The 26636-nt window shown below is 46.4% G+C and overlaps 1 protein-coding gene across 1 annotated transcript in view; it reads left to right on the top strand.

Annotated features, from left to right (window-relative positions):
• The window catches only part of GALNT2 (polypeptide N-acetylgalactosaminyltransferase 2), a 175731-nt gene that overhangs the window by 75583 nt on the left and 73512 nt on the right, over positions 1 to 26636 (top strand). Inside the window, exon 2 of the mRNA XM_040242779.1 lies at positions 16159 to 16252. Within this exon, the coding sequence (XP_040098713.1) occupies positions 16159 to 16252 (94 nt within the window). The remainder of the gene's footprint in view (positions 1 to 16158; positions 16253 to 26636) is intronic.

Raw genomic sequence — 26636 nt, 5'->3', positions numbered from 1 at the left:
GTGGTCAGCTGGGGCCGCAGAGCCTTAACTCCTAATGGGCGGGCAGCCTGGCCTCCTGCAGAGGTTCCCATCACTCCTCCCTTTGCGTACATCACGTCAGATTGCAGGTGGACAGACTTGTGGTGCCCGTTCGCTTCTCTTCCTCAGGAGCTCTTGTGTTTTCTGTCATCTTCACAGGTGAAGGTCTTGGACTGTTAGCCTCCAAATTAGTTGGACAAATGCTGTCTGGAGGGCTTGTCCATATGTCTGCACGATGCTGTGAACCCCTGGTGTCAGAGTGTTTCTGAACAGCATCCCAGCCCCAGCTGTTCACGACTGCACAGCCAGACGGGGGTTTGTTTGTTCTGACGTCAGATGTTTGAAGTGGGTGAAGGGGCAGCCTTTGTATCTGGTGAGGCTCCGACACTGCTTTTAGCAGAGCCGAGGAGGAACAGTTGAAATAGAGCTCCGCATGAAGCACCCTTCCTGACCCGCAGTCGGTCACCTCGGGTTTGCGGTGGCCCAGCCCTGGGAGCGCACCGTCCGCCCTGCAGTTGGTCACTATGGATGTGCTCTGTTACTTACCGCAGGAACCTTCTTTTCTCTTACTTCCTCTGCAGGAACGTGTGTCGTGTAATGAAAGTTGCTCAGTCGTGTCCGACTCTTTGCAGTCCCGTGGACTGTAGTCCATGGAATTCTCCAAGTCAGAATACTGGGCTAGAGTAGCCTTTCCTTTCTCCAGGGGATCTTCCTAACCCAGGGATCGAACCCAGGTCTCGAGCACTGCAGGCAGATTCCTTACCAGCTGAGCCACCAGGGAGGCCCATGATGTTGCACAAGTTTCCTTAAATGTGCTCATGATGCTAAGTCCCTTGATTGCTTTTCTCTCAAAATGTTCAGTGTTCCCTTCAGTTTAAGAAAGGTCTCCAAACCCTCAATGTGAGGTCAACCGGAGAACTTCACCTAACTCCCAGTCTTTATTTGGATCCCTGCTTTGCATTTCGCCCTGGTCTGAAGAAGACACTGAAAACTAGTCTCGTTGGGCAGCAGGTGTGCCTGACTTTTCTCGGTGGGGAGGGAAAGGGTCTTTGCTCATGTTTGGCCCCAGGGCTGTACACCGCCCAGAACCCCACATGGAGTCTGCAGGGACCCTTGGGTGTATCTGGCCTCCGGGTGCCAGGTCGCATAGACCCTCTTGGTTGTGACTGGGTGGGCAGCCCCCCTGACCTGTGGTGAGGCCTAGGTAGGGGGAAGGCTGTCTGTTGCGGACAGGCCAGCTGAGCCCCAGTCAGTGCAGAGGGACACAGCCCACGCCCCTCCTCCAGACTGCCGCCTCTAGCCACAGTGGCCCTGCTGGTTCTCAGTCCGTCTCTCACTGGGGACCTGCAGGACTGAGACCCTGCCGGGGAAGTGCAGTCCTGGGGCCCCACCAGCTTTCCCAGGGCCCTGGCCCTGCTTGCCAGAGTGTGCTCCCAGCCTGGAGGACTTGGTGGGTGGGCTTACCATCCTTGCCTTTTGATCTGAAATGATGCTGGGAGTTTTGAGGGGACAGGTGGGCAAGGAGGCTGTGTTCTCAAGCCAGGAGCTGTCCCACCCAGTTGTTCCCTGTCTAGTTCATGGACCAGGTCTGGTCTCTGCACCCTCATCAGACCTTCCCCTCTGCCTCCCCAGGAGGAGCACAGTCCTCCCCTCACAGCCCCGTCTCACACTCCCTCTCCCCCGTCCTCCCTGCTACGACTTCTCCAGCCCATCTTTGAGCCACAGCACAGAGATGGCACCATTAGTGTCGAGACTGTACTTGGTCCTAATGGTGGCACCCACCTTAGGATCAGTGCTAGTGTTAATGATCATGTAGCGTGTGTCAGGCCCTGTACCAGGAGCCCACAGAGATTCCGTGCAGTGACCATTAGCCACTGTCCCCCGGGAGGGCACAGACGTGCCAGGGATCACACAGCATGTGTCCAGCCTGTTGAGGGCAGGACCTGATGGTGTACAGTCGTCTCTTCATCTCTACCCTCTGGGAAAGGACCTGGCCTAAAAGTAAACTTTCAAACAAATGCCTGTTAACTGAGTAAATCGGTTATATCAGGAATGGCTTCACTTTTATCTTTCTCTCTCTTTTTTGTGTGTGTACAGCTCCTTCAGATCTGTTATTCTTTCTGAGGGAATGCAGTATTCACAGTGCGGGCTGCTGCTCCAGCTGTGTGGCCAACACTGGCTTGGCTTCCTTTGGAGCCTCTGCCTGAATTGTCCTTGCAGATCTTACCCCAGGGTGTTGTGGGCAGCTGCCATACAGCAGCAGCTTCCTGAGGCCTTGGAGCTGTTGTTGGAAATTTCTTGTGGGGGTCCGTCCTGCATCCGTGTTTCCCTTATCTGCTGCTGCCGAGCCCACCACCCTGAAACGGGGGTGGATTCTCACTTCCTGCAGCCTCGGGTCGACTGGGCTTTCTGCGGGTTGTGTGTATTATTCAGTCAAGTGACAGCCGGGTTGCCGGCTGGCCAAGCTGGTCCCCCTGCCCGCCCCAGGCCTTGACGGTTGCTTTCTGGGGCGCCTTGGCTTTCCAGGACCCGGGCCTGCTTCCTTACGTGTGCGGGCCATAGGGCCGAGTTCGGAGGGGGCAGTCAGAGAACAGGGTGACAAGCCTATCTTGGACTCTGGGTTGCTGCCACCCAGTGAGCTACAGTAAGTCCCAGGGCCAGGGTCCAGGCGGCTTGGGGCTGTGCACTACAGCACCCTGGAGAGGAGCAGCAAAGAAATGCAGACAGTTTAGTCCACCACCACCCGTGACTCCAAATCCATTCCTTTCATGGCAAATTGTAGGATTTGCCACCAGAAGTGCAGTCTGTGTTTAGGTACTTAGGGCTTCACGAGGGATAGGAGTCTCTGATCTGAATGGGTTCTTACCTGATCATGTCCTGTTCACCTTGGGCAGGTTCCTCACCTTTGACCACTTCTCATCACATCATAATTCTTCTTTATGTTACTTTGTTTACTTTTGTCTTTGGAAAGCTCAAGATGAGAATTCAAATGAGAATTCCTCATTTCCATCAGTCTTGATGTTCCATTTCTTTGGTGTTTCTGTTTAGATTTTTTATTTTAAGCCACCCACTCCCTTTTGTAAGACATGAGGTATAAACTTTTGGAGATGCTCACCAGCAGAATTTCTTTAAAAGCCTAGCACTCTCCCCAGTCATGGGTTTTGCTGGCGGGATCCGGGATTACAGGGCTGTTTCCTAGGCCTCTGTGCACATGAGTCAGAGTGTGTTTGCATGTTCTGCTTGCTTTGCTTCAAGTAAACTCTTCTGTGTTTCACACCCATGTAAGGCCCACTGACTTCTAATGAGTTCTTTCTGGTGCTTAATTCATCTGGCCCAACACATCCTCATCAGAGAAGGCAATGGCACCCCACTCCAGTACTCGCTTGGAAAATCCCATGGACGGAGGAGCTTGGTGGGCTGCAGTCGACGGGATCGCTAAGAGTCAGACACGACTGAGCGACTTCACTTTCACTTTTCACTTTCATGTATTGGAGAAGGAAATGGCAACCCGCTCCAGTGTTCTTGCCTGGACAGTCCCAGGGACGGGGGAGCCTGGTGGGCCGCTGTCTGTGGGGTCGCACAGAGTTGGACACGACTGAAGCAACTTAGCAATAGTAGCAGCAGCAGCAACACATCCTCAAGGTGTTAGCTCTACTGTATTCAAAGTATTTCACATTTACTTTCTTTAAACCTCTCAACATCCAGCATTCTGGATATGTGCTACTGAGAATTAGAAAGATTGATAATTTGTAAAGTTCTGGAACGTGGATTTGAATCTAGTTTTTCTAGTTTCAAAGCCAATGGATACATGAATCTTTGGGCTGTAGAGAGTAAATTAAGAGATAAACTGGCTCTTTGAAACTCAACATTAAATTAAAATCTTAATTAGAAATAACTATATCAGAAGAGGTGGTTAAATTCTCAGACTTTAACACATTAGTGATGAGAGGCAAGCACTGCTTAAACAAATTCCATGCGGTTGGCATATCCTGGTGGTGATTCTTGAATTCTGTAGACTCTATGGGTCTGCAGTGGGTAGAAGTCTCATGACTTTTTAAACTGTGAGATCTTAGATAACTTTTGTGTGTGTGCGCTTCACTTTCCTCTGCTGTAAAATGAAGTCCCTTAAACGTCTAGGCCTGTGATGTGGGATGGGGGCTCACGCATTGAGAGCCTGTAGTATGTCAGGCTTTAGCATCCACTGCACGAGTCTCACACTTCATTCCTGCAGTATCCCCTTGGGTAGCAGTCATGATTCCTACTGAGTGAACTCCAGAGCAGAAATCTGAATTTGCCTGTGAAGCCTGAGTTCCATGCAGCAAATCACCTTCATACCATCTTTCTCCTTATAATTAAGCAAGATAAAATGTGTGGGCATGAAAAGCAGCCTTGGAAAAAAATATATTAGTGTAAAATGACAATTCTTTTGAAGTTGAATAAGCGAAGACAAGGGTGGGGTGGGTTGCCCCGAGTTATTGTGGATCCCGTCTCAGGCCAGGCCAGTCAGTCAGGCCGCTGAACCCGGCCTGCCCCAGAAGGACAGGGGATGGTCAGACCACCCAGGGCTGGCCTGGCCTTGTGGACAGAGTGTGAACTCTGGTGCCTTCGCTGCCCATTGGCTCCGTGCTCTTGATTCGGTCTCTCTTTGGTTCTCAGGTTTCTTGCTTTTCACTGTGGACCTTAACCCTGCTCCTCAGGGGCGTGTGAAGGGTGTCTGGGACACATGCACACAGCTGCCCTAGGACCTGTGAACCGGGATCTCGCAGTGAGCATCAGCTCTGTGGGGGCGGCGTCCCTGTCATCGTGATTCCCACCCCAGTGTCCTCTGTCAGGACAGTCAGTGACGGGCCTGGAAGAACAATGGGCTGTGGTCTCTGCATTTAGTTGCCAGGGAACTCATGAGAACGTCCAGCTACCCCTTTGACAGATCAGTGCCAGCTGTGGCCACAAGCACACAGGATCAGTCCAGTCTTTTGTTGACCAGTTTCTTGGGAAAAAACACTCAGACGGAAAGGGCTGGACCCAGCGGAGCTGGGCCCTCAGCAGGCCTGCAGGAGCAGAGTCTGGCAGCACCGAGCCCTGCCCAGGCCAGCACGCCCCAGGCCAGCGCGCCCTCTCAGTACCCCCCACCTCCAGGGCAGGGGTGGCCTGCGTGGGCTCTGGAGTAGTGCCTCAACCACACACCGTGAACGCAGGGCCAGGCACACACCTGTTTCTGGCAGCAGCTTCTGTGCTAACTTGGGCGGCTTTCGTAGCCTCAGGCCAGGTGTGGGCCTGATGCGTTATTGATACGAAATATTGGGTAGGTTTCAAGTTCCAACCTAAACATGCCTGTGTTAAAATTTATTATTCATGAAAGTAATTTAATAATATGACAGAAAGTTTAAGACATGGAGACAACACTCATCATTCTCCACTCTCAACACAACCATGTTTATTTTAGTGCATTTCATTCCAGGCTTATCTATATGGATACTTCTTTTTATAGTTTGTTTCATTGTTTATGTAAAATTTTGTCTCCTGCATTTTCATTTAATGTATTATATGCATTTTGCATATAACTGGGTGGTCTTTATAATTCTTAATGGTTGCCAAATATTCTTCTGAGGGGCTGTGACATAATTTAACCAACCTGTCAGTTAATATTTTAAGTTTCTTCTTTTTTTCTTTTATGAACAATGCTGCAACATCCATGTATAAAATTTGTTCCTTATTTTGGGATAAGTCTTTTCTCAGCTTAACAGTTCTGTGTCTTTTCAGTTCTTGATATATGGTGCCAAATTACTTTCCAGTCAAGTTCAACTAACCCAATCCTTTTCCTTTTAAATAAGATGGTGAGACATTTGTAGCCCATGTTGTAATACTGGAATCGTGCGGAAGACATCCCAGGCAGAAAATGGATGTGTAAATAAGTGTGCCAGAGATAAAGAATCCAGCTCCCTGTCCCTGGCAGGGGCTGTGCACCTTGCCCCATGCAGAACATAAGCCGGAGAGGCACACAGCAGGCACCCCTGGAACCTGCCTAGTAGGCTGGCTTCTCTGCTCCTCTTGGGGGTGGGTCTCTCTGTGCAGAGTCCTGCTACAGCTTATTCACATTAGGGGTGCTCCATCTGGATTCTGTAATGTGGTCTAAATCATCTTGTAGAAAAAGAACTTAGACCTGTGGCAAAGCCAACATTTTACAACGGGTTCAAATGGAATCCAGACTCCAGAGTACCACATGAAGCCCCTTTCTCAGGGGTCACTTGTCTGTGAAGTGGGCTAACGAGGCATGAGTGTGCTGTTGGCACAAATTCATTGTGAAAGAGGAATTTGAAATGAATAAAGACCTTTTGAGAAAAATAGATTTAGGACAACCCTTCTGGAGTTTTTGGGTAATCAGTTCAGTTGCTCAGTCGTGTCCAACTCTTTGGGTAATACTCACATGGCAATTAGCCATTGAACTATAAATCAAGAGAAGGTTAATGAGAACATGTGAATTTTAAATTAATAAAAACGCTGTACAGTTCCCATTTACTGGTGCTCATTTGCTAGAAACTTTAGCAAATGTCTCCCCACATCTCACTGAGATGCTCACGAGTTTATTTCTTGGTTGCATATGACATACGTCTTTTGAGATGTGCCTCCTACATGGTATTTCTGGTCCTCTAGCCACATTCACTAATTTTATTTTTTAAAAAATCCATGTGGTCACCTTCATTTTACATGCCGACCTTGATATGAATTTTCAAATATTCTTCAAACACCTCCTCCTGCTGCCTTCAGGTTGCTGGAGCTGGCCTGGCCATGGGCATGTGTTGGGCGCCTCCCACCTTCAGGTTGCCTCCCACCTTCAGGTTGCTGGAGCTGGCTTGGCCATGGGCGCGTGTTGGGCGCCCCCCGCCTTCAGGTTGCTGGAGCTGGCCTGGCCCTGGGCGCGTGTTGGGCGTCCCCCGCCTCCTCTCCCAGGGAGAGGTTTCCTCTCCTCCCTGTCCCACACTTGCCTTTCCACCCACGTCTGGTTCCTGATTCTCACTGTCACAGAGAGAAGTGGATCAACATCCACGTTGTCCTTGAACTAGGACTCTCCCCCAAGTCCCCGTATCCACCTTGGCGGGCATTTGTGTGTTCCTGTGGGGTGGTCATCCATGAATGATACCCAGAGAGTCGGTGCCCACATGCTCACTGCCAGGAATTTCTGACTCCATGATGATTTGTGATTATAGAAGGGGGGAAAAATTAACTACAAATTTTCCATTTAAATTTCTAACCCTGGGTTCCTTTGGAGTCCTTCACATAACGTTTTCCCCTGCAGACGCTCTTCAAAACAGACCCAAGATTTGGAGTCCATGGAGGGTCTCACTCCTCCCTCCCTGGAGCCAGTTCTGACTCAGGTGGTTCCCTGGAACTGAGTGGACCAGGACCCCTGGGGTGAAGACCAGTGTTGGGGATGAAGGGCGGGCTGGCGACACCTACTGGTTACAAGGTGGTGTCGCAGCCAGTTCTGTGCGCCCTCATCCACTGGGAGTACAGCAAGTGGGGAAGCAGCTCTGCCTCCAGAGCGCTCGGCCTGAGGTTGGGTGCCGCGGTGGGGGAGGTGTCCAGGAGGCGGTGAGCATGCAGAAGGGCGGTGGCATGGCGTGGCTCCTGGAGGTGGAGGGGAGCGCGCAGTGAGCGGAGGCCGCTGAGGGCGTCCCCGCTTCTCACTGCGGTGCCGCTCGGTGCTGCCGGGCAGCTGCTTCTGTAGCTTCTCTCCTGCCACTTTTTCCCTCGTCTGTTGGGAGTTATTTTTTAACATTAAAAATAAATTGACATACGTAAGTCATGGGGGAAAATCTTTCTAACCCCCCCCTTTTTTTGTAAAAAGACATTTTTGAGTCAAGTTTGCTGCTTCAGCTAATGTTAGGAATACCAGAACCGAAAGAGAAGCAGCAGTTAAGGAGGGGCCGTGTGCATACTCCTAACGGGAGAAGCCGTTTGTTTCTCTACTTACAGAAGAAAGAGGTGGAAGCCCACGTGATAAAGAATGAGGCCGCAAATGGCAGGCACTCAGCTCACCTGTAGGCCCTGCTCCATCATCCACTCCATGGATATTTAGGACCTGGCTCAGGAGCTGTCTTGCATCGTAAACTCCTTCAGGGTATAAGGAATGTTAATAGTCCTGCTTGTGCTCCCTCTGCCCTGGGCCACCTGCTGCTTTGGTTGAGGGGAGGGGATTGATTGCTCTTGGAAGAGGATTGTGGTGTAAAATAGATCTCTCCTAGGTGTGGGTCCCCTTACAAAATTGGCTTTAAAATCAGGAAATGCTGACTCACACCTTTGTTCCCTGGAGGATGTGGAGAGGGCTTAACATTGCCATTTAAAATGGACAGATGCCCTAGAAATACATGGTTGATAAATACAGGAGTGAAGATCTATGCCCACACTTTATCTTTAGAGCAATTTTAGATTTACAGAAAAAATGGGAATGTAGTACAGCGTTCCCATGCCAGCTATAACCAGTTTCCCTTGTTATTAAAGAGCCAGTATTGATAATGTTATTATTAACTACTTTATTCAGATTTCCTGAGTTTCTCCTTAATGTCCTCTTTCTGTTTCAACAGCCTGTCCAGGTGCCAGTTTCGTTTAGTCGTCGTGTCTCCTTAGGTCCTCTGGGCTGTAGTGGTTCCCTGCCTTCCTCCTTTTGAGGACTTTGATAGTTTTGAGGAGGCCTGGTCAGAGATTTTGTAGAATATCCCTCATTTGGGGTTTGTCTGATGTTTTTCTCATGATTAAGCTGAAGTTACATGTTTAAGAGGGGTTCTCTGGTGGCTCAGTGGTAAAGAATCCACCTGCCAATGCAGGAAACGAGGGTTCAGTCCCTGGGTCAGGAAGATTCCCCTGGAGGAGGAAATGGCAACCCTCTCCAGTGTTCTTGCCTGGGAAATCCCATGAGATAGAGGAGCCTGGTGGGCTGTATAGTTCGTGGGGTCGCAAAAGAGTCGGACATGACTTAGCGACTAAACAACATCAACCACAGGTTTGGGAGTATAACATACGATATCTCGTATATGAATAACATACGAATATATTTTGACAAGTCCGAGAATGAGCTCTTATGGGCAGAAAGGAGGAAGCTTAGTGGTTGGAGTAGGATAATTAAAAGAGGAGTAAAGACTGGGTCTTCATAGTGGAAGAAGGTTAAATGTTGTCAGTGAACGTGGACTCAGAGTTTAAATGATGTAACAATTCACTGGGGCCCTGCCACTTATGTCATTTCAGGGGCTTGGATAGAGGTGTTTCCATGTTGCATATTGCGTCTGAGGTAGAAAGTATAGAGACATTTCCTTGTATCAGCACCTTCCTCATCCTCTGGTGAGAAGGCCTGACTGTTCCCTGCAGTCACCTGGTGGGCCGCCACCTGGACAGTTAGAGGACTCTGCAGTTACGCTGTGATCACTTTGGAGGGAGAGTTCTGGGGGTAGGGATCTAGGTCTTCAACAGAAAACTACATCCACTCTTTAAAATTTGCTTTCAAGCAAACTGCTTAGCAGTTTTCTGTTCTTAGCTTGGCAGTGTGCTCTTAAGAAATGGGCTGTGGAAATAGAACATCTTTTTAACGCATCTGGTAACCTGGCTTTTTTTTTCCCCCCAAACTAGAATGTTGTTCCTGGTGGTGGCAATTACTGAACAGTCATTAAATAACAGTGAAAAGTAGACATTTGATGAGAAAAGATTCAAGAAGTCCTTCAGATGGTATTTTTGGTAACTTGATCTGCGTCTGAGCATACGGTCTAGTCAGCTGCAGGAATTTAATGGTGACAAGATGTATTTCAGTAAGCAAGGAGTGAAAACAACCTGTTTATTTTCTTCTTTTCCTCCCCAGTGATATTTTTTACCTTTGCTAACAATATTGCATTAGGCATTTAAACTTTATGAAGGCAGCCTTTGATGGTTTAGCCATATACGTTTATTCTTTGTTATCTGGTCTTATATGTGTAGGCGTGTTTGTTTTGGTGGTGGTTCATAATTCACACGTGTTGCCCTGGGGGAATAGTCTCTGTGTTGGGTGGTGGTGAGGAGGTCAGTGTGCGGAGGAGTGGCAGTTTGCTGCACAGCCTTGCACACACGGGTAGCCGCTGAGGTGCTGCTGTGCCGCATCAGTCTGTGGGACGTGGCCTCGTCCGTGCCTGCCTCCGCTCAGAAGGGGTCTGGGCCCCCCTCTTGCATGTGGATTGAACTGCTGACTCAGCTCTCCTGGATGACCAGGAGCTGTGACCGCTTGCGGTTCCCGGGCTGGGCCTGGGGTCCCCTCTCCCCGCCCAGCTCATGCACTGGAAGCCTCCCTGGGCCCCACAGCCCTGGCCGCCGTGTTGGTGCTGCCGTGATGGTTCATGAGAGACTGGGCCAGAAGCAGACAGACCCTTGGCCTTCTGACAGTGTGTGAGGTATTAAGTGTTTTTTTTCCAAGTTACTAAGTTTTGAGGGGATGTGTTTGGCAGCGACTGGTAACAACGAGAAGTCACCCAACCCTTCTGGCTGTCCCCTCACCTGGGACATGAGGGCTGACCTGGTGCCCTGAGCGAGGTGGTGGCTGTCTGCTGAGCCTCAGGGGTCACCTGACTGGCTGTGCCCCGACACCAGTGGTTGCTTCCCACCTCTGTTCAAACTCCCCTCCCTGCTCCCTCTTGGCCAAGCCCCCTACCACCAAGACTGCCGCTTTGTCTCAGGCAAACACCAAGCCCACGTTTTATTTATTTCCTCTTATTTTGAAACAGAGACAGATCACATTGGAAATACAGTGCATAAAGTTATTTTAATAACTAAGCCTATTTACCCTTAATTTTCATAACTATTCAATAAACCAACCTATTGGATTTACTGTTTCTGAAACTAATGTCATTTTGTTAAAAGTCGTTGCTCCTTTATCTGCTTAGAAATAGGATGGATTTTGGCTGCCATACTCTTTAATTATGGTAGATAAATAGACGTTTTTCAGTTGTTTATTTTCATCTGATCTCACTCATGGCCTGAGTTAATTCCACTTGTGTTTCAGGGAATAGACTGCTTCTGCTGTATGCATTTGTAAGAGTAATGCGTACCTTGAGCTTTTGGACTGAAAACTAACCAAATTCAAGTATCTAATAGTAATAACTACCTGCCAGGTAAGTCAGTGAGGAGGGCAGGTGTTAAGTGTTGCAGTATCTCGCCAAATGCCATCTGAAAAGGGAGAGAGTCTCAGTGACCTGTTCAGTGCTTTCTGCATCTTTCTGGGGCTGCATGTGAGTGTATCCAAGGCTTCATCCAAACGATGAAGTCATGCGGGGCCAGTGGCATCCCCTCAGTCTGGGCAGCAGAGAATCCTAGTCCTTGGGTCACATTTCTGACAGAATGTAGCTTTCATTTCGAGCCACCAAGCCCACCTGGTGTGCATGTATCTGCAGCATCTTCCGTGTGTGGGTGAGTCATTACGCAGTCAGTGTCAGCATCCCTCTTTGGGCAGGAGGAGCACAGCAGAGATGGAGCTGCATCCTGGGAAATAAAAGCAGACTGATGGGTCGGATCACAGGCTTTGGATTCTCTGCAACTTTTGACCCAGCCAGCATCAAACCACATCGTTACGCCACTAACCTGAGCAGCTTATGCTTGTCACTGAAAAGAGGATCTGTCTGTCCGTGCGTCATTTTCTCTTAACACAGAGAAAACAGATCGCCGGTGTTGCATCCTGGATGCCGGCAGGGACTGGGTGAAGGAGCCTCTCTGTATGATCATATTCCATGCATCTCTGCTTTTAAATAGAGCCTCCACTGATGTGTGTATGTCTTACGATACGTGTGAATGTATGAGGGGGATGGTTGTAGTGAAAAGTTTCCTCTGCAAAGTGAGCAAAGCCAGTAAAACTAATCTGAGTAAATCGAGTGAGGATTTTTTTCAATTGCATTTATTATTGAGCAGTTACCCTAAGACCACCACCTTGCTGGGTGCTATGGGTACTAAAGAAATGGGCCGGAGACCACCCCCATCCTCTGCCTTGAAAGGACCTGTGTTGCTTTTAGATATTGACCCTTAGTGGATTATAGGCAGGACATGTGATCAAGTGCTCATACCTGGGTCTGTTCCCTGGGACTCCCAGGGGCCCTCCAGTGCCTTAGCCCCACATCCCCATTTTGGAGAAGGCAGGCCTGTTACTCAGACCCCACCACCAGCAAACCAAAGCCGTGGCCAGCACCCGGGGCTCCGGCTTCCAGGCCAGGCCCCATCTCTGCATGCCATGTGTCTGGCCTGTCCCTGGCACGCCAGCCTCTCCTGCCACCCTGGACCATCTCTTTTCCGCTTGTGGTGTCTCGGGGTAACCCGGCATCTCCAGGACAGACTCCTCTTCCTTCCTAGCGCCACCCCTGCCCTACCCCAATGACTTCCCCATGTGTCTGGCGGATGACTGTCCCCTGTGCCACTTCCCTCCCGCCTGCGGCCCCCCAGCAGTGCCCCCACCCCAGCCGCCTCACCTTCCGGCCTCCTGGCCCGTCTCCTGCCCCCTCCAATTCCTCCCTCACCACAGCCAGAGTGACATTTCCACAACACAGGTCCCAAATCTCCTCCCTGTCATTCTGTTTCCTCGTTTTGCTTGTGGGGTCTGGTCTGGACTCTGCTGAGGGGCAGTGCCACGGGTCACGATGTCCCAGGGTGGGCGTCACCTGCACCCTCGTGCTGTGTGTGCTGAGTCGCTTCAGTCATGTCCAACTCTGCGAGCCCACCAGGCTTCTCTATGCATGGGATTCTCCAGGCAAGAGTCCTGGAGTGGGTTGCCCTCAGCCCTTCCCAAATGTCCAGCAACAACATGGGGTGGACATGTTGACAAGTGTGAATGGGCAGACCTGTGGTAGGCAGTTGTGTGGGCATCATCTCAGCCAGTGGGTCTGATGGGCCAGCCCGACTGAGAGGAATTTACAGGGCCCTGTCATGTCCTGAGGGGAATAGGAGATGCACGGTTTTTCTCTAGTTTTGACTGCTGTGGTGGTAGAGGGGAGCTCTCTTATCTAAAGGTGGGGCACGGGAAGGTTTGAGACTCTGAGCTCTGGGCTAGACTCCAGCCTTGCAATGTGCTCTGACTCCGTGACTGGTGCCTAGGCCTTCTCATCAGTAGAATGAGACAGTACTAGCATTGTAAGGAGCATGGACGCGTGGGCAGGGTCTAGGATGGGGTTCAGCCCCCGGCAAGTGCCCTGTGAGTGTTAGCAGCCGAAGTGCGCCTCCTCCCTCCCCTCTCCCTCCCCTTTGTCCCCTCCTCCCCCTCCCCACCCTCCTCTAGGAGCAGGTAGTCAGTATGGTGATTTGCACTTTTTGACTTTGCGTGCAGGACTAAACCGGAGAAGGTGATGGCACCCCACTCCAGTACTCTTGCCTCGAAAATCCCATGGACGGAGGAGCCTGGTGGGCCACCGTCTGTGGGGTCACACAGAGTCGGACACGCCTGAAGCGACTTAGCAGCAGCAGCAGCAGGACTGAACAATGCTTTGTGGATGACTCCCTAGAAACGTATTCTTGGATTTTTGTGATACTGTGAGAATCAGGCTCTTGTAACTTGGTTCCAACTGGGCCCTGGCCGGCCATCCCCATCCTGCTTTCTGAAGGGCCGACTTGAGCTGCTTGCCCGCTGTGTAACCTGGACAGTTTGCTTAACCTCTCTGATCTTCTGTGTCCCTGTTGTTGGATAGGACTAATAAAATGGCAGGCTTATTGCCAGGATGAAAAAGTATCCTTGTGCGGTGTCTAGCGCGTAGGTGTTCATCAGTGTAGCTTAGCATCCCATCACCTGCTGGGACTTTGCGGTGCCCTCGTTATGTAGTTGGCCCTCATCTTTGGCCTCAGTTCTATGGTGGGCTGGGTTCATTGCCACATGGCCGGGGTGGGGCAGGGAAGAGTAGAGACAGGTCAGGGAGTTTTACATACGGACTGGTCAATCTTGTTTGTGCGAAGAAGATGACGTTTATTCTCTAAGAAAACATTGATGGTTGACTTACAAATGTGGATTTGGTGCACATCACAGCATGGTGGCGCCACCAGCAGCAATTCACTTATTGTTGTTGTTTACTTTTGATTTTATTCAAGTACAAGGTTAAATGGTGTGATTGGTTTGCCAGTGTGTGTAGTAGGCGAGATGCCTGTGGGAAAAAGTTATTAGCCACAAAATGTTACCAGCAAGCTACAAAACAAAAATTAATAAAGCTTAATTAATTAGAAGTCTACACAGTATGATTCTGGTAGCTTCATTACTTCCTGGATTTAGTATTTACCTGTCTCGTTATATTGTGAAGGCAGAGAGAGGTCAGATTCTCTCTCTCCCTGGCAGTTGCCGAGATTGTCTTGAAATCTTTGCCAATAGTAAATTTAAAGTTTATTTATAACCAAGTAATCTCAAAAGTCAAATTATAAATATCCTTCAAAAATTTTTTTGCAGCAAAAAGTATTTAAATGGAGTACATGCTGTGCATGCTAAATTGCTTCAGTTGTCTCCAACTCTTTGCAACCCTATGGACTGTAGCCTGCCAGGCTTCTCTGTCACATGGGATTCCCCAGGCAAGAGCACTAGAGTGGATTGCCATGCCCTCCTCCAAGGGATCTTCCTGACCTGAGGATCAATCCCCCATCTCTTAGTCTCTTACGTATGTCTCCTGCGTTGGTAGGCGCATTCTTTACCACTAGCGCCACCTGGGAAGCCCAGATGGGGTCCAGATGCTTTTTAATTCACTAGTTACAGTGTGGGCTGAAGTGAAGTGAAGTGAAGTGAAGTGAAAGTCACCCAGTCGTGTCCGACTCTTTGAGACCCCATGGACTATACAGTCTTTGGAACTCCCCAGGCCAGAATACTGGCGTGCTTAGCCTTGCCCTTCTCCAGGGGATCTTCCCAACCCAGGGATCAAACCCAGGTTTCCCGCATTGCAGGCGGATTCTTTACCCGCTGAGCCCCGAGGGAAGCTAGGATCTTCAAAAGTCATAGCTCTTGGAGGCCTGAGAAGGCCTTGTGATAAGTTGGGGGGACGGTCCTCCCACGACGCCTCCCTTGCTGGGATAAACCAGCTTCATCTCACCTCAAAAGGAGCTGAAGGACAAGCTGGCCTCCAGAGGAGGAGGCTTAGGCCCAATTACTCCAACTATTCTACCTCTTGAGTAAAAAGGCAGCTTACTGGCAGAGCCAGTTGCATTTAGGGAAACACATCTGATTTGGCCCAGCCCCTGAGAATTACTCTTTCTGCAGATCTCACTTTTCATTGTTTAGGGCCAAAATGTGTCTAGCGGTCACACAGCCCTTGCTGGCTGGAGGAATGCTGGCTGAACAAATCCAAGCAAGACTGGTTGGGTTTCCCCTGCGGGAGACGGCATCCTCATCACATCTGCTGGGGAAATGGCCAGTTCATGATGCTTGGCCCACAGACGTCTGTCTGTGTGGGAGGATTACGAGCCATGGGGTATTGCTGATTTGGGGGTGTATACAGAAACCTTTCTTATGGTATTCACAGAAATCAGGTCCCAAGTGGCTGAAAAATATATTTAGCTCTGTGGTCAGGAGGTTGCTATTTAGTTTGATTAATATTGATAGATTAAATTGTTTGCGCAGATGCGTTGAATAAATTCTGCCAGAGCTTCTATCGTCTGGTTTTACATGAAGCCCTTAATTTGTAGCCTTGTTAGCCAGAAGGAAACCTCGGCCATCCTTTCCCCTCCCTCCACTATTATTCAGTAGAATCACAGAAATCATTTAACAACCTCTGAGCCTGCTTCAGTTGCCCGAGGGAGACTCTGGTCCTATGGTACCCTTAAGCTGTAGAGGGCATCCTGAGAGCGACCCTGAGTTTAATGGCTTTGATATAGCCACTATTGAATTCTCTTATTTAATCTAGTTTCTCTGTCTCCCTTCTCCACCCTCCCCAAGTCTCCAGAGTATTTCTTTCCATACGTAAGTGTTATACATAGAAAATGGAGAAAGAAAAGCAGGTCCCACACTTCTGTCTCAGTGGGTCTCCACCACTGAGCAGGTCTGGGGTGCAGTTCTGTAGATGAGAGGTGTCACCTTGCTGTGTCCCCAGCATCCACTTGCCTAGAAAGAGCCACTGTTTATTGACCTGATGAATGGAAGTGTGCTCCAGGAACCTGTCAACTCATTTGCTATCTTTTCTCTCCCAGGAGGACTGGAATGACATTGACCCAGTTAAAAAGAAAGACCTGCATCACAGCAACGGGGATGAGAAAGCACACAGCATGGAGACCCTCCCTCCAGGTACTGCAGCTGCCTCCGGGCCAGGCCAGCCTTGGTAGGGGCGGGGGCGGGGCAGACCTGTCTTGCCCCCTGTGAATGAGCTGGATGTGGCATTTGGAGTAAGTCTCCTGTGGGGTGGAGAATGGATTTCATGAGGCAGTGGAGACACCACCCTAGAGCAGCCTTCCTTCAAGCCCCAAGTGCCTTGTGAAATGACTTTACTGGGAGGTGACCAGAATTTCTTGAAAGAAAAAATAGAATTAAAAAAAAATACAGGATGGTATGTATCAGTTTACTGAGTTGTTTTTTTTTTTTTTTTAACAAACTTTATTTTTTTTAGAGCATTTTAAGTTCTCAGCAAAACTGAGCCGAGTGTACAGAGGTTTCCATATACTCCTCGCCCCCATACACTCCCACGGGCAACATCCCCCACCGTCCAGATGGGACATTTGTTGCAATCAATGAACCAAGAGGGATGCATCAGAATCACCCAGAGTCTATAGTCTACGTTAGGCCTTCCTCACCGTATTCTATGTTCGGTGACATGCATGCACCACTATGGGATCACATAGGGTAGTTTCGCTGCCTAACAACCCTCCCTGCTCTGCCTAGTCCTCCCTTCCCCCAACGCCTGGCAACCACTGATCCTTTTACTGTCTCCATGACTTTTGCCTTTTCCAGAATGTCATAGTTGGAATCAAATAGTGTGTAGCCTTTTCACATTGCCTTCTTTCACTTAGTAACATGCATTGAGCGCTTATCTATGTCTTTTCTTGGCTTGATAACTCTTCTGTTTTTATTGTGAATAGTATTCTGTTGTCTGGATATATCAATTTATTTATCCATTCAGCTAGCAAGGACATTCAGAAAGACATCGTGGTTGCTTCCAAGTTTGGCAGTTATGAATAAAGCTGCTATAAACATCTGTGTTCAATTTTGTGTGCGTGGACAGAAGTTTTCAATTCATTTGGGTAAATACAAGGATCATATGGCAGGAATACACTTATAAGAAACTGCCAAACTATCTCCCAAAGTGTCTGTACCATTTTGCACTCCCACCAGCAGTGAATGAGGGTTGCTGTTACTCTACATCCTCACCAGCAATTGGCATTGTCCCCGGTTTTTAGTCTGGCCCTTCTAATAGGCTGGAAGTGATAGCTTATTGGCAGGTGGGTTCTTTAGCCACCATGTACAGCTTCATTGAGGAAATGTCTGTTTAGGTCTTCTTCCCACATGGTAACTGGGCTGTGCATTTTCTTATTGTTAACTTTTAAGAGTTCTCTGTGTCTTTTGGATAATTGTCCTTTGTTGGATATATAATACGCAAACACTTTCTCTGTCTGTGGCTTGGCTTCTTATTCTCTTGACAGTGTCTTTCCCAGAGCAGAAAGTCTTGCGTTAATGAAGTTTAGCTTTATCAGTTCCTTCATAGAGTATACCTTCAATATAACTAAAAAGTCCTTGCCATGTTCAAGGTTACCTAGATTTTTTTTCCTGTGTTATCTTCTAGGATTTTTATTATTTTGTGTTCCATATTTAGGCCTGTGATCCGTTTTGAGTTAATTTTTGAGAAGAGTTTAACGTTGTAGGGTCTCTGCCTAGATTTTTATTCCTTTCGCACGGATATCCAGTTGTTCCAGGATTAGTTATTGAATAGGCCATCCTTGTTTTGCTGTTGCCTTTATTCCTTTGTCAAAAATCAGTGGACTGTATTTATGTGGGTCTGTTCCTGGGCTGTCTTCTCTGTTCCAAAGAGCTATCTGTTTATTCTTTCCAATACTACTTTCCCTTTAGATTTAATCTTGAAGTTGGGTAACGTTAGTCTTCCAATTTTGTTCTTTCCCTTTAATCTTGTGTTGGGCTTTCTGGTTTTTTGTTTTGCCTTTTCATATAAACTTTAGAATTAGTTTGTTGGTACTCACAAAATAACTTGCTGGGATTTTGATTTGGTTTGTGTTGAGTCTACAGATCAAGTTAGTAAGAATTGACGTTTTGACAACATTGAGTCTTCCAGTCCATGAACATGGAGTATCTGTCCATTCATTTGGTTCTTTTAAAATTTTTTTCATTAGAGTTTTTTGGTTTTGGTCATATAAATTTTTGTGTCTATTTTGTTAAACTTGTATCAAAGTATCTCTATTTTGAGGGTGCTAATGTAAATGGTATTGTGCTTTTAATTTTAAATTCTGCTTGTTCATTTACTATAGGAAAGCAATTGACTTTTGCGTATTTATTGTATATCCTGCGATTATAGCAAGGATTGTTGTAATTACTTAACCGTTCCAGGGATTTTTTTTGGTTGATTCTTTCGGTTTTTCTATATACACAGTCATGTCACCTGCAAACAAAAACAGTTTTATTTCTTCCTTCTCAGTCTGTATTATATCTTTTGTTCTGTTTTCTTGTCTTACTGCGTTAGCTGGGACTTCTAGTATGATATTAAAAGGGAGTGATGAGAGAAGACATTCTTGCCCTGTTCCTGATCTTAGAAGGAAAGCTTTTAGTTTCTCACAGTTAAATATGATGTTAGATGAAGTTTTTTTTAGATGTTCTTTATCAAGTTGAGGAAGGTTCCCCTCTGTTCTTAGTTTGCCGAAAAATTTTTATCATGAACAAGTGTTGAATTTGATCATATGCTTTTTCTGCATTTGTAACTATGATTGTGGGATTTTCCTTCTTTAACTTCTTAGTGTGGTAGATTACATTAACTGATTTTCATATATTGAACTAGACTTGCATACCTGAGATAAATCATATTTGGTCATTGTGTACAGTTCTTTTTTACACATTGTTGGATTCAACTTGCCAGTATTTTGTTAAGGATTTTGGCATTTATATTCACAAGAAGTATTGGTTTAAAATTTTTTTTTCTTGTAATGTCTTTGTCTGGTTTTGTTATTAGGGTTAACACTGGCCTCATAAAATAAAGTAGGAAGTATTCACTCTGCTTCTATTTCTGGAAGAGACTATAGAGAATTAGTATAATTTCTTCCTTAAATGTTTGGCAGAATTCACCAATGAATGCAGCTGGGTCTAGTGCCATTTGTTATAGGAGGTTAGTAACTATTGATTCAATTTTTAAGATAGATATAGGCCTGTTGAAATTGCCTATTTTTTCTTGTCTTAGTTTTGGAGATTGTGTCTTTCAAGAAATTGGCCCATTCATCTAGGTTATCAAATTTGCAGGCATAGAGGTGTTCATAGTACTCCTTTATTCTCCTTTTAATGTCCACAGGATCTGTATACTGATGTACCCTCTTTCATTTCTGACATTCTAATTTGTGTCTTCTCTCATTTGTTCATAGGTAGCCTGACTAGAGGATTATTGATTTTATGGCTCTTTTCAAAGACCCAGTTTTTAGAATTCTCATTTCTTAGCTTTGTAATTTTTATTATTTATTTTCTTTTGTTTACTTAGGATTTATTCTGCTTTTCTAGTTTTCTGGGGTAGAAGCTTAGATGTTAATTTCAGATCTCTCTGGTTTTCCATATGGTGTTCAGTGCTGTCATTTTCTTGTCATGCGCTGGTTTCACTGCATTACACACATTTTGGTAACTTGTATTTTCTTTCTTTCTTTGATTCGGAATATTTTTTAATTTCACTAAGATTTGTTCTTTGGGCTATGTATTCTGTTCCTCCTTGCAGGTTTCTTAGTTTTTGTACCATGTGTTCTAATGCTCTTGTTAGGCACATGTACGTTAAGGATTATTATGTCATCTTGGCAGGTTGACGCCTCTATTATGTATTTCCCTTCTTTATTCCTGGTAACTTTTCTTGGTGTGAAGTTTGTTCTGTTTGAGCTAATACAGCTCCTCCTGCCATCTTTTGATTAGTATTGGAACGGTATCTTTTTTTTCCATCCCTTTACTTTTCATCTATATGTGTCTTTATATTTAAAGTAGATTTCTTGTACACAACATGTAGGTAGTTGGGGCTTGTTTTTTTTTTTTTTTTATCCATCCTGACAGTCTGTCTTTTAATTGGTGTATTTGGATCATGACAATGTAAAGTAATTATTATACAGCTGTATCAGCGTCTGCCATGTTTGTTATTCTTGTCTGTTCCTTGCTCTTGTTCTTTGTTCTGTGTCCTTTTGTCTTCCACTCTTTGTCTGCCTTTTGTAGTTTTAATTAAACATTTTACGATTCCACTTTCTCCCTTTTTTACATTTTATTACAGATAATCCAAGTTTAATTTCAGACAACAATATCCTGCTTCACAGCACAGGTATCTAACAGCAAACTGTTATGAATCTCTCCCCCGATTCTTTGTGTCATTACTGTCATTCATTTCACCCATGTCAGCCATATACATAAATGCATGTATAAGCACACAGAATCAAATACATGATAGCTATTATTATTTTTGAGCAAATGTATCTGTTAGATCAATTAAGAAGAGAAGAAAAGTTAAAGTTGTAATTTTACCTTCAATTATTCCTTCTCTGATGCTCTTCCTTTCTTTATAGTGATCTGCATTTCTGACATAAATCATTTTCCTTCTCTCTGAAGAGCTTCTAACACTTCATGCAAGGCAGGTCTACTGGCAACATATTCCCTCAGTTTTTGTGATTTGAGAAAGTCTTTATTTCCCCTTCAGTTTTGGAGATTTCACAGGGTTCAGAATTCTAGGTTGATGATTTTTTTTCTCTCAACCCTTTAAATAGTTCATTGCACTCTCTTCTTGCTTGCACGGTTTCTGAGGAGAGTTCAGTCAGTTCAGTCACTCAGTCGTGTCCGACTCTTTGCGACCTCTTGAATCGCAGCACACCAGGCCTCCCTGTCCATCACCAACTCCTGGAGTTCACTCAGACTCACGTCCATCGAGTCATTTTTCTGAGGTATTCATTTTTTCTGAGGAGAATTTGGATGTAATTTATATCTTTGTTTCTGTAAAGCTATTTTTTCCCCCTCTGTCTTCTTTCAAGGTTTTTTCTTTATGATTAATTTTCTACAGTTTGAGTATGCTTGGGTGTAGTTTTTTAATATTTATCCTGTATGGTGTTTTCGGAGCTTGCTGAATCTGTGGTTTGCTGTTGTAGTTAACATGAGGAAATTTTCAGTCATTATTGCTTCAAATATTTCTTATATTCCTTTCTCTCTTTTTTCTGTAAGTGGAACCACTTATACCTTTTACACCTTTTGTAGTTATCCAACAGTTCTTAGGTATTCTGTTTTGCTTTGGGTTTGTTGTTTTCTTTTTCCCTAGTCTTGTTTTTAATCTTCGATTTTTATTTTGGAAATTTCTGTTGTCATATCTCACGCCCCGAGGTCGTCTCATCAGCCATGTCCAGTCCCCTCAAAGTCATTCTTCATTTCTGTTAGTATTTTTTATCTCTACCATTATTTTATAATTCTTTCTTAGAATTTTTATCTCTTTGCCTATGGTATTCATTTTTTCTTTCATTTCATCTACTTTTTTTGTTAGAGCTCTTAGCATATTGATTATAGTTGCTTTAAATTCCTGGCCTGATAATTCCAACATCCTGCCATATGTGAGTCTGATTTTGCTGCTTGCTTTGTCTCTTCAAGCATTCCTTTTCCTTTTCAGTGTGTCTTATAATTTTTTTCTTAAAAGCCAGATACAATGTCCTGGGTAAGAGGACCTCCCATAACCCAGCCTTTGGTGCCATAGTGGGCAGGTCTCAGTCTCCTAGTGAGCCTGCACCCCTGGCATCTACTTCACAAACGCATCTCAGCTTTCCTCCCACTCAGGTGGGACCAGATAGTCAGAGTCCCTGGAGTTGGGTATTTCCCTTCCTTCAGATTGATTAGGCTCCGATAACAGCCCAGTTGGTCGGGTTCTCAAGGGCAAACCTTACTAACAACAGATGGTCGTTTAGTTAAGTCACGTCCAACTCTTCCAGCCCAGATGGATTGAAGCCCATCTGGCTCCTCTGTCCATGGGTTTCCTGGCAAGAATACTGGAGTGGGTTGCCATTTCCCACTCCAGGGGACCTTCCTGACTCCAGGAACAAACCTGCATCTTCTGCATTGCCGATGGATTCTTTACTGCTGAGCCACCAGAGTGTGCCTTCTCTTTCAGAACAGCTCCCTCCTCCACTGGAGGCATGAGGGGTTCTATCTCCAATAGTCACTCTGGGAAACCTGGTTAAGCTCCTGGAGGTAAAACTCACAGGAGTGTGGGGCCCCCTGACCTTGGCACTCAGGCTCATCCACAGCGAGCCTCCAGTCGTTCATCCAGCAGCTCAGGCTTCCTCCTCAGGCTCTGCCTCCCGCAGGCTGCTGCTCTGGGAAGTTGTGATTCTCTGTATTCACCAGCTGGTCTCCCCAGTTTTGGGAGCAGCAGTTTGCCCTGTAACCTCACTTCTCTGAGCAATCTGAGAGGACTTGTTGGCTTTTCAGCTTGTGTATCTGTTGGGTTGGAGTAATAACTTACGAACTCCTGAAAACAGGAAGTTAGTGCATGAAATTTTATTTAATGGTGACAGAGAGTTTGATTATTAGAGTTTCTTATAAAGATATATAGAGTTTGACAGAGAGTTTGATAGATTAGATATAAAGAGTTTGTTTCTTTCTGGGACACTGTCAGTCTAGGGAGTCCAGGCCTGTGTAACACCCAGCACAGGTTCCAGCTACACTCAACTTGGGGGTGTGTGTGTGCGTTAGACATCTGCATTAGGTCTGCCCCCTCTCTCCCCTCTGACTCGGAAGCCCCAAACCACAGCTCCTTCCTATGTGAGACAGGCATTACCTGTGTAGTGGGGAGCATCTGAACAGAACAGTTAGCTAATAAGTGTTTCTTTATAATAATAGGATGTACTTCTGCTGTGTGGATTAATGAGAGATTTCCTGGGGGTTGTCTTATATTAATAAAACCAAGTGTTCTCTTGGACTTCAAGGCATACTGGAGAGAGAGAGGGAGAAGCTGCCTTTAGGACATGTCCTACATGTAACTACTTGCTACAGTCAGACCCAGTAGTTAAAATCGATGTGGCACTGAGCCAGGCTTTCATGTTCTTAACGGTTATACAGTTGATTTCTTTATCTTTAAAGAGATAGAAATATACTGATTTTCCTCTTTTTTGAAATATTACTAATAACTTTTGATGAATGCACCAAATCCTTTTATTTTGCCTTTAAAGGACTTTATCTTCTTTTCTCGTTTAAAACATTTTTTCTTATTCATCCATCATACGTGTGATTTTTTTTCCTTTAGAAACTATTTTGTTATGGTTAAGAAGTATGTTTTCTCCAAGAATGATGGGCAGGGGCAGAATTCTGTGGTCTGCAAGGAGCCACTGGTCACAGCACGTTGCCTTCTGTGAGCAGGTTGTTTGGGAATGCCGTGGCTTCCTGCGTCTCTAGGTGTTGGATGTCTGGCAGGTGGGAGGAAGGAGGTTCACACAACCTGGTGGCTCAGCCTGGCCCCCGGAGAGATGCAGGAGCCAGATGTAAGGTAGCAGTGACGCCCCAGGCAGCGGCCTCCAGTGTTCTTTAACCACACACCCTGTAAGCAAAAGCATTTCAGGTCCAGGATGCAGGACTTTTGCCCTTAGATTCTGTGACCATCGTTTCTACTTCATCATCATGTTTTCCAGCTGGAAGCACTGAATTTCTTTTTTTCAAACACTCATTTTCAAAGTGTTTCAAATAGAGTATTTATTCATCAGTTTTTTGTTTTTTTGAAAATCTGTCTAATGGAGATAAGTTTTATCTTTTTTCCCTGGGTGCAGAAAAAGCTTTTGGGTTTGAAAAGTCAGTTTCTCTTTGTAATTCTCCCTCCTGTGTCTGCTTCTCTTGTCTCCTTGGCATCTCTGATCTGATTGAGGAGACTGGTTGGCAGGGTAGCAGGTGACACAGAAGGAACAGGCCAGTTGCATTTGAAGGGCCAGCATCTGGCTTTGAGGATGGCTGTTGATGGAGGGTCTTGCCCAGGAACTCCCATCCTTAGAAGACGTGCCCTCTGAGAGCAGATTTTCTTCTTGCTTTTACAAGACCTTGGTGTTACTCTTGTGTTCATTGGAAACCTCGTGTGAGGGGGTGAACCTTGGAGAGTGGGTATGGAGAGAGTGAGGAAAGGAGAGTCCTGGTTAGGTTTTGGGGTATCTAGGAGGTCCTTCCCATCCTTTGCTGGATCTTCACCCCACCCCTCTCACCCACTGCTGGTTCATCACTGGAGACACTTGAGGTCAAAAAGCAGAAGTTGCGTTCCTGTAAAGATGAATGAAATGGGAATGGCGAAGTGTGTAGCAGATCTTAAATCCTGGGTATGAGTTGCCACTGATGCTCACAGTGTTTAGCAGTTCTGCCTCCCAGGGAAGAGCAGTGAGGTGAACCAACTGTGTGTATTTGGCACATCCGATTAACTCGACTTGAACTGGAATTTTTCAGATTGGTTAGATGACCTTGAATAGAATTGGCCGGAATGTCCTGTGTACATTTTCTCAAACAGCTTTTTCAATGCTATGTTTCAGGGTCAGGAGGACTGCTCCCCTGACCTCTCCCTCTCCTGAGGGATTTCATGGGTTCCAGCATTGTGCTTTTTTAAAAAAATCATGTTAAAATATATATAACATAAAATTTACCATTTTCACTATTTTGAAGTACAGAGGTCAGTGGCAATTAAGTACATTCACTTTGTCTGCCACGGTCACGTCCATCCACCTCCAGAGCTTTCTCATCTTCTCAAACGGAGCCTCTGACCCCATTAAACACTGACTGCCCATCCCCTCTCCAGCCCCTGGCACCCACCCTTCTCTTCCAGGCACCTCATACGTGGAGTCACGTGGTATTTTTTCTCCTGCGACAGGCTTGTTTCCCTTGCTGCAGTGTCCCTGTGGCAGATAGCGTGTGTCAGCGTCTCCCTCCTTCTCAAGGTTGGACACTCCTCCACTGCACCTCTGCACCTGGATGCCATGAGCCATGTCCTCTGGTAGCACGCGCAGCAGCCAGGGGACAGCTAACACCACGCGCCTCCTGCGACCCAGGCCTGAGGCCCCAGGGTCTGCCCAGTGTCCTTGTCAGGAAAGGAAGTAGCTCTGAGTATCCCTGGAGAAACATTTTAAAAGCAAATAACCTCAGTGGCTCGACGGTAAATAATCTGCCTGTAATGCAGGAGATGTGAGTTCGATCTCTGGGTCAGGAAGATTCCCTGGAGATGGAAATGCCACCCCACTCCAATATTCTTGTCTGGAAAATTCCGTGGACAGAGGAGCCTGACACGCTGCCAGGAGCATGGGGTCACAGAGTTAGTTGGACATGACTTAGCAACTAAACAACAATGATGTTTGCTTTTAGAAATTTTAAGAAATTCAGAGAAAATTTAAGAAATTCAGAGAAGCAAAAATAAGAGCAGTGTATTCACATATAATTCCACCACCTCTTAATGACTGCGGCTCTCCCGCTGCACGTTCCCCAGTCCCGCACTGGGCGGACACCTGGGCGCACTTTCCCCCGTGGCTGCGGTGAGCTGTCTCTGCAGCCTCTCAGGTGCACCAAGCCCAGCATGGAGGCCTGAGCCCAGACACCTCGATCTTGGAGTCGGACACTATCTCCTGGGCCTTTGGGCCCCTCTGTCCACACATCCCCACTGTGCCACGTTCGAGGTCATCTACTAGATGGATAACACTGCCCGAGATCACGGGGATTAACTGGGCAGTCTGCCCACACACACCCCTCTTGCCCAGCAACAGCACCTTGAGGTTCTCGCCAGGTCTCCGAGAGGGCCCCCTCCTCCACCTTCCTCCTGAAATAGCTCAGGACGGGTGACAGGCAGCCCCTACTATCTTCTTACATCCAGATTATTACAGATACGGTACTACACTATTCTTGCCTATTTCTTACTAAGGTAATATGTCATAAATACCTTCTCATGTCCTTAAATAACTCCTGCGTTTTAAATGACAATGTGCATCCATTACTATAAGCTTATTGAGTTTTTCCTATAGTATAGGACACACAAGGTTTCCAGCCAGTATCTTTATATGTAAGTCTTATAAATCTGTGTGTCCCTCCCTAATTATTTTCTTGAAATGAATTCCCTAAAGTGAAATTGCAGGATCAGTAGCAACACATGCGTTTAAGGATTTTTTTTTTTTTAATATTAATGGCCAAGTTGTTTTCCAGAGGGTGCCTATACCTTGCCCCCTAGCCAACATTAAAAACAAATCTTCGGTTGCCCCCCCCTTCCAATGAGTAAGAAAGCAAAACAAAGGACTTAGGTCAGGTCAGTCGCCAGAATAGGGGTGGAGCTCTTAGAGCAACATGACTCTGAGCTGTATTAGTAGAAATGTAACGCCCCAAACAATCCCAACAGCGCCTAGTGTTCTCTGTGCTGTTGCCCACCCCTCAAATATTTCATTCTCTCCTGGGCACAGGCTGTTCAGAGATGCTTATAAATTCAAGTAGGTCCAGATGATGATGACTCAGATGGGGAGGAGGC

The sequence above is a fragment of the Oryx dammah genome, unplaced genomic scaffold (assembly GCF_014754425.2).
Source record: "Oryx dammah isolate SB20612 unplaced genomic scaffold, SCBI_Odam_1.1 HiC_scaffold_6, whole genome shotgun sequence".
Taxonomy (NCBI): Eukaryota; Metazoa; Chordata; class Mammalia; order Artiodactyla; family Bovidae; genus Oryx; species Oryx dammah.
The sequence above is the reverse complement of the archived record's forward strand: the minus strand, read 5'-3'. Positions and strand labels throughout refer to the sequence as shown.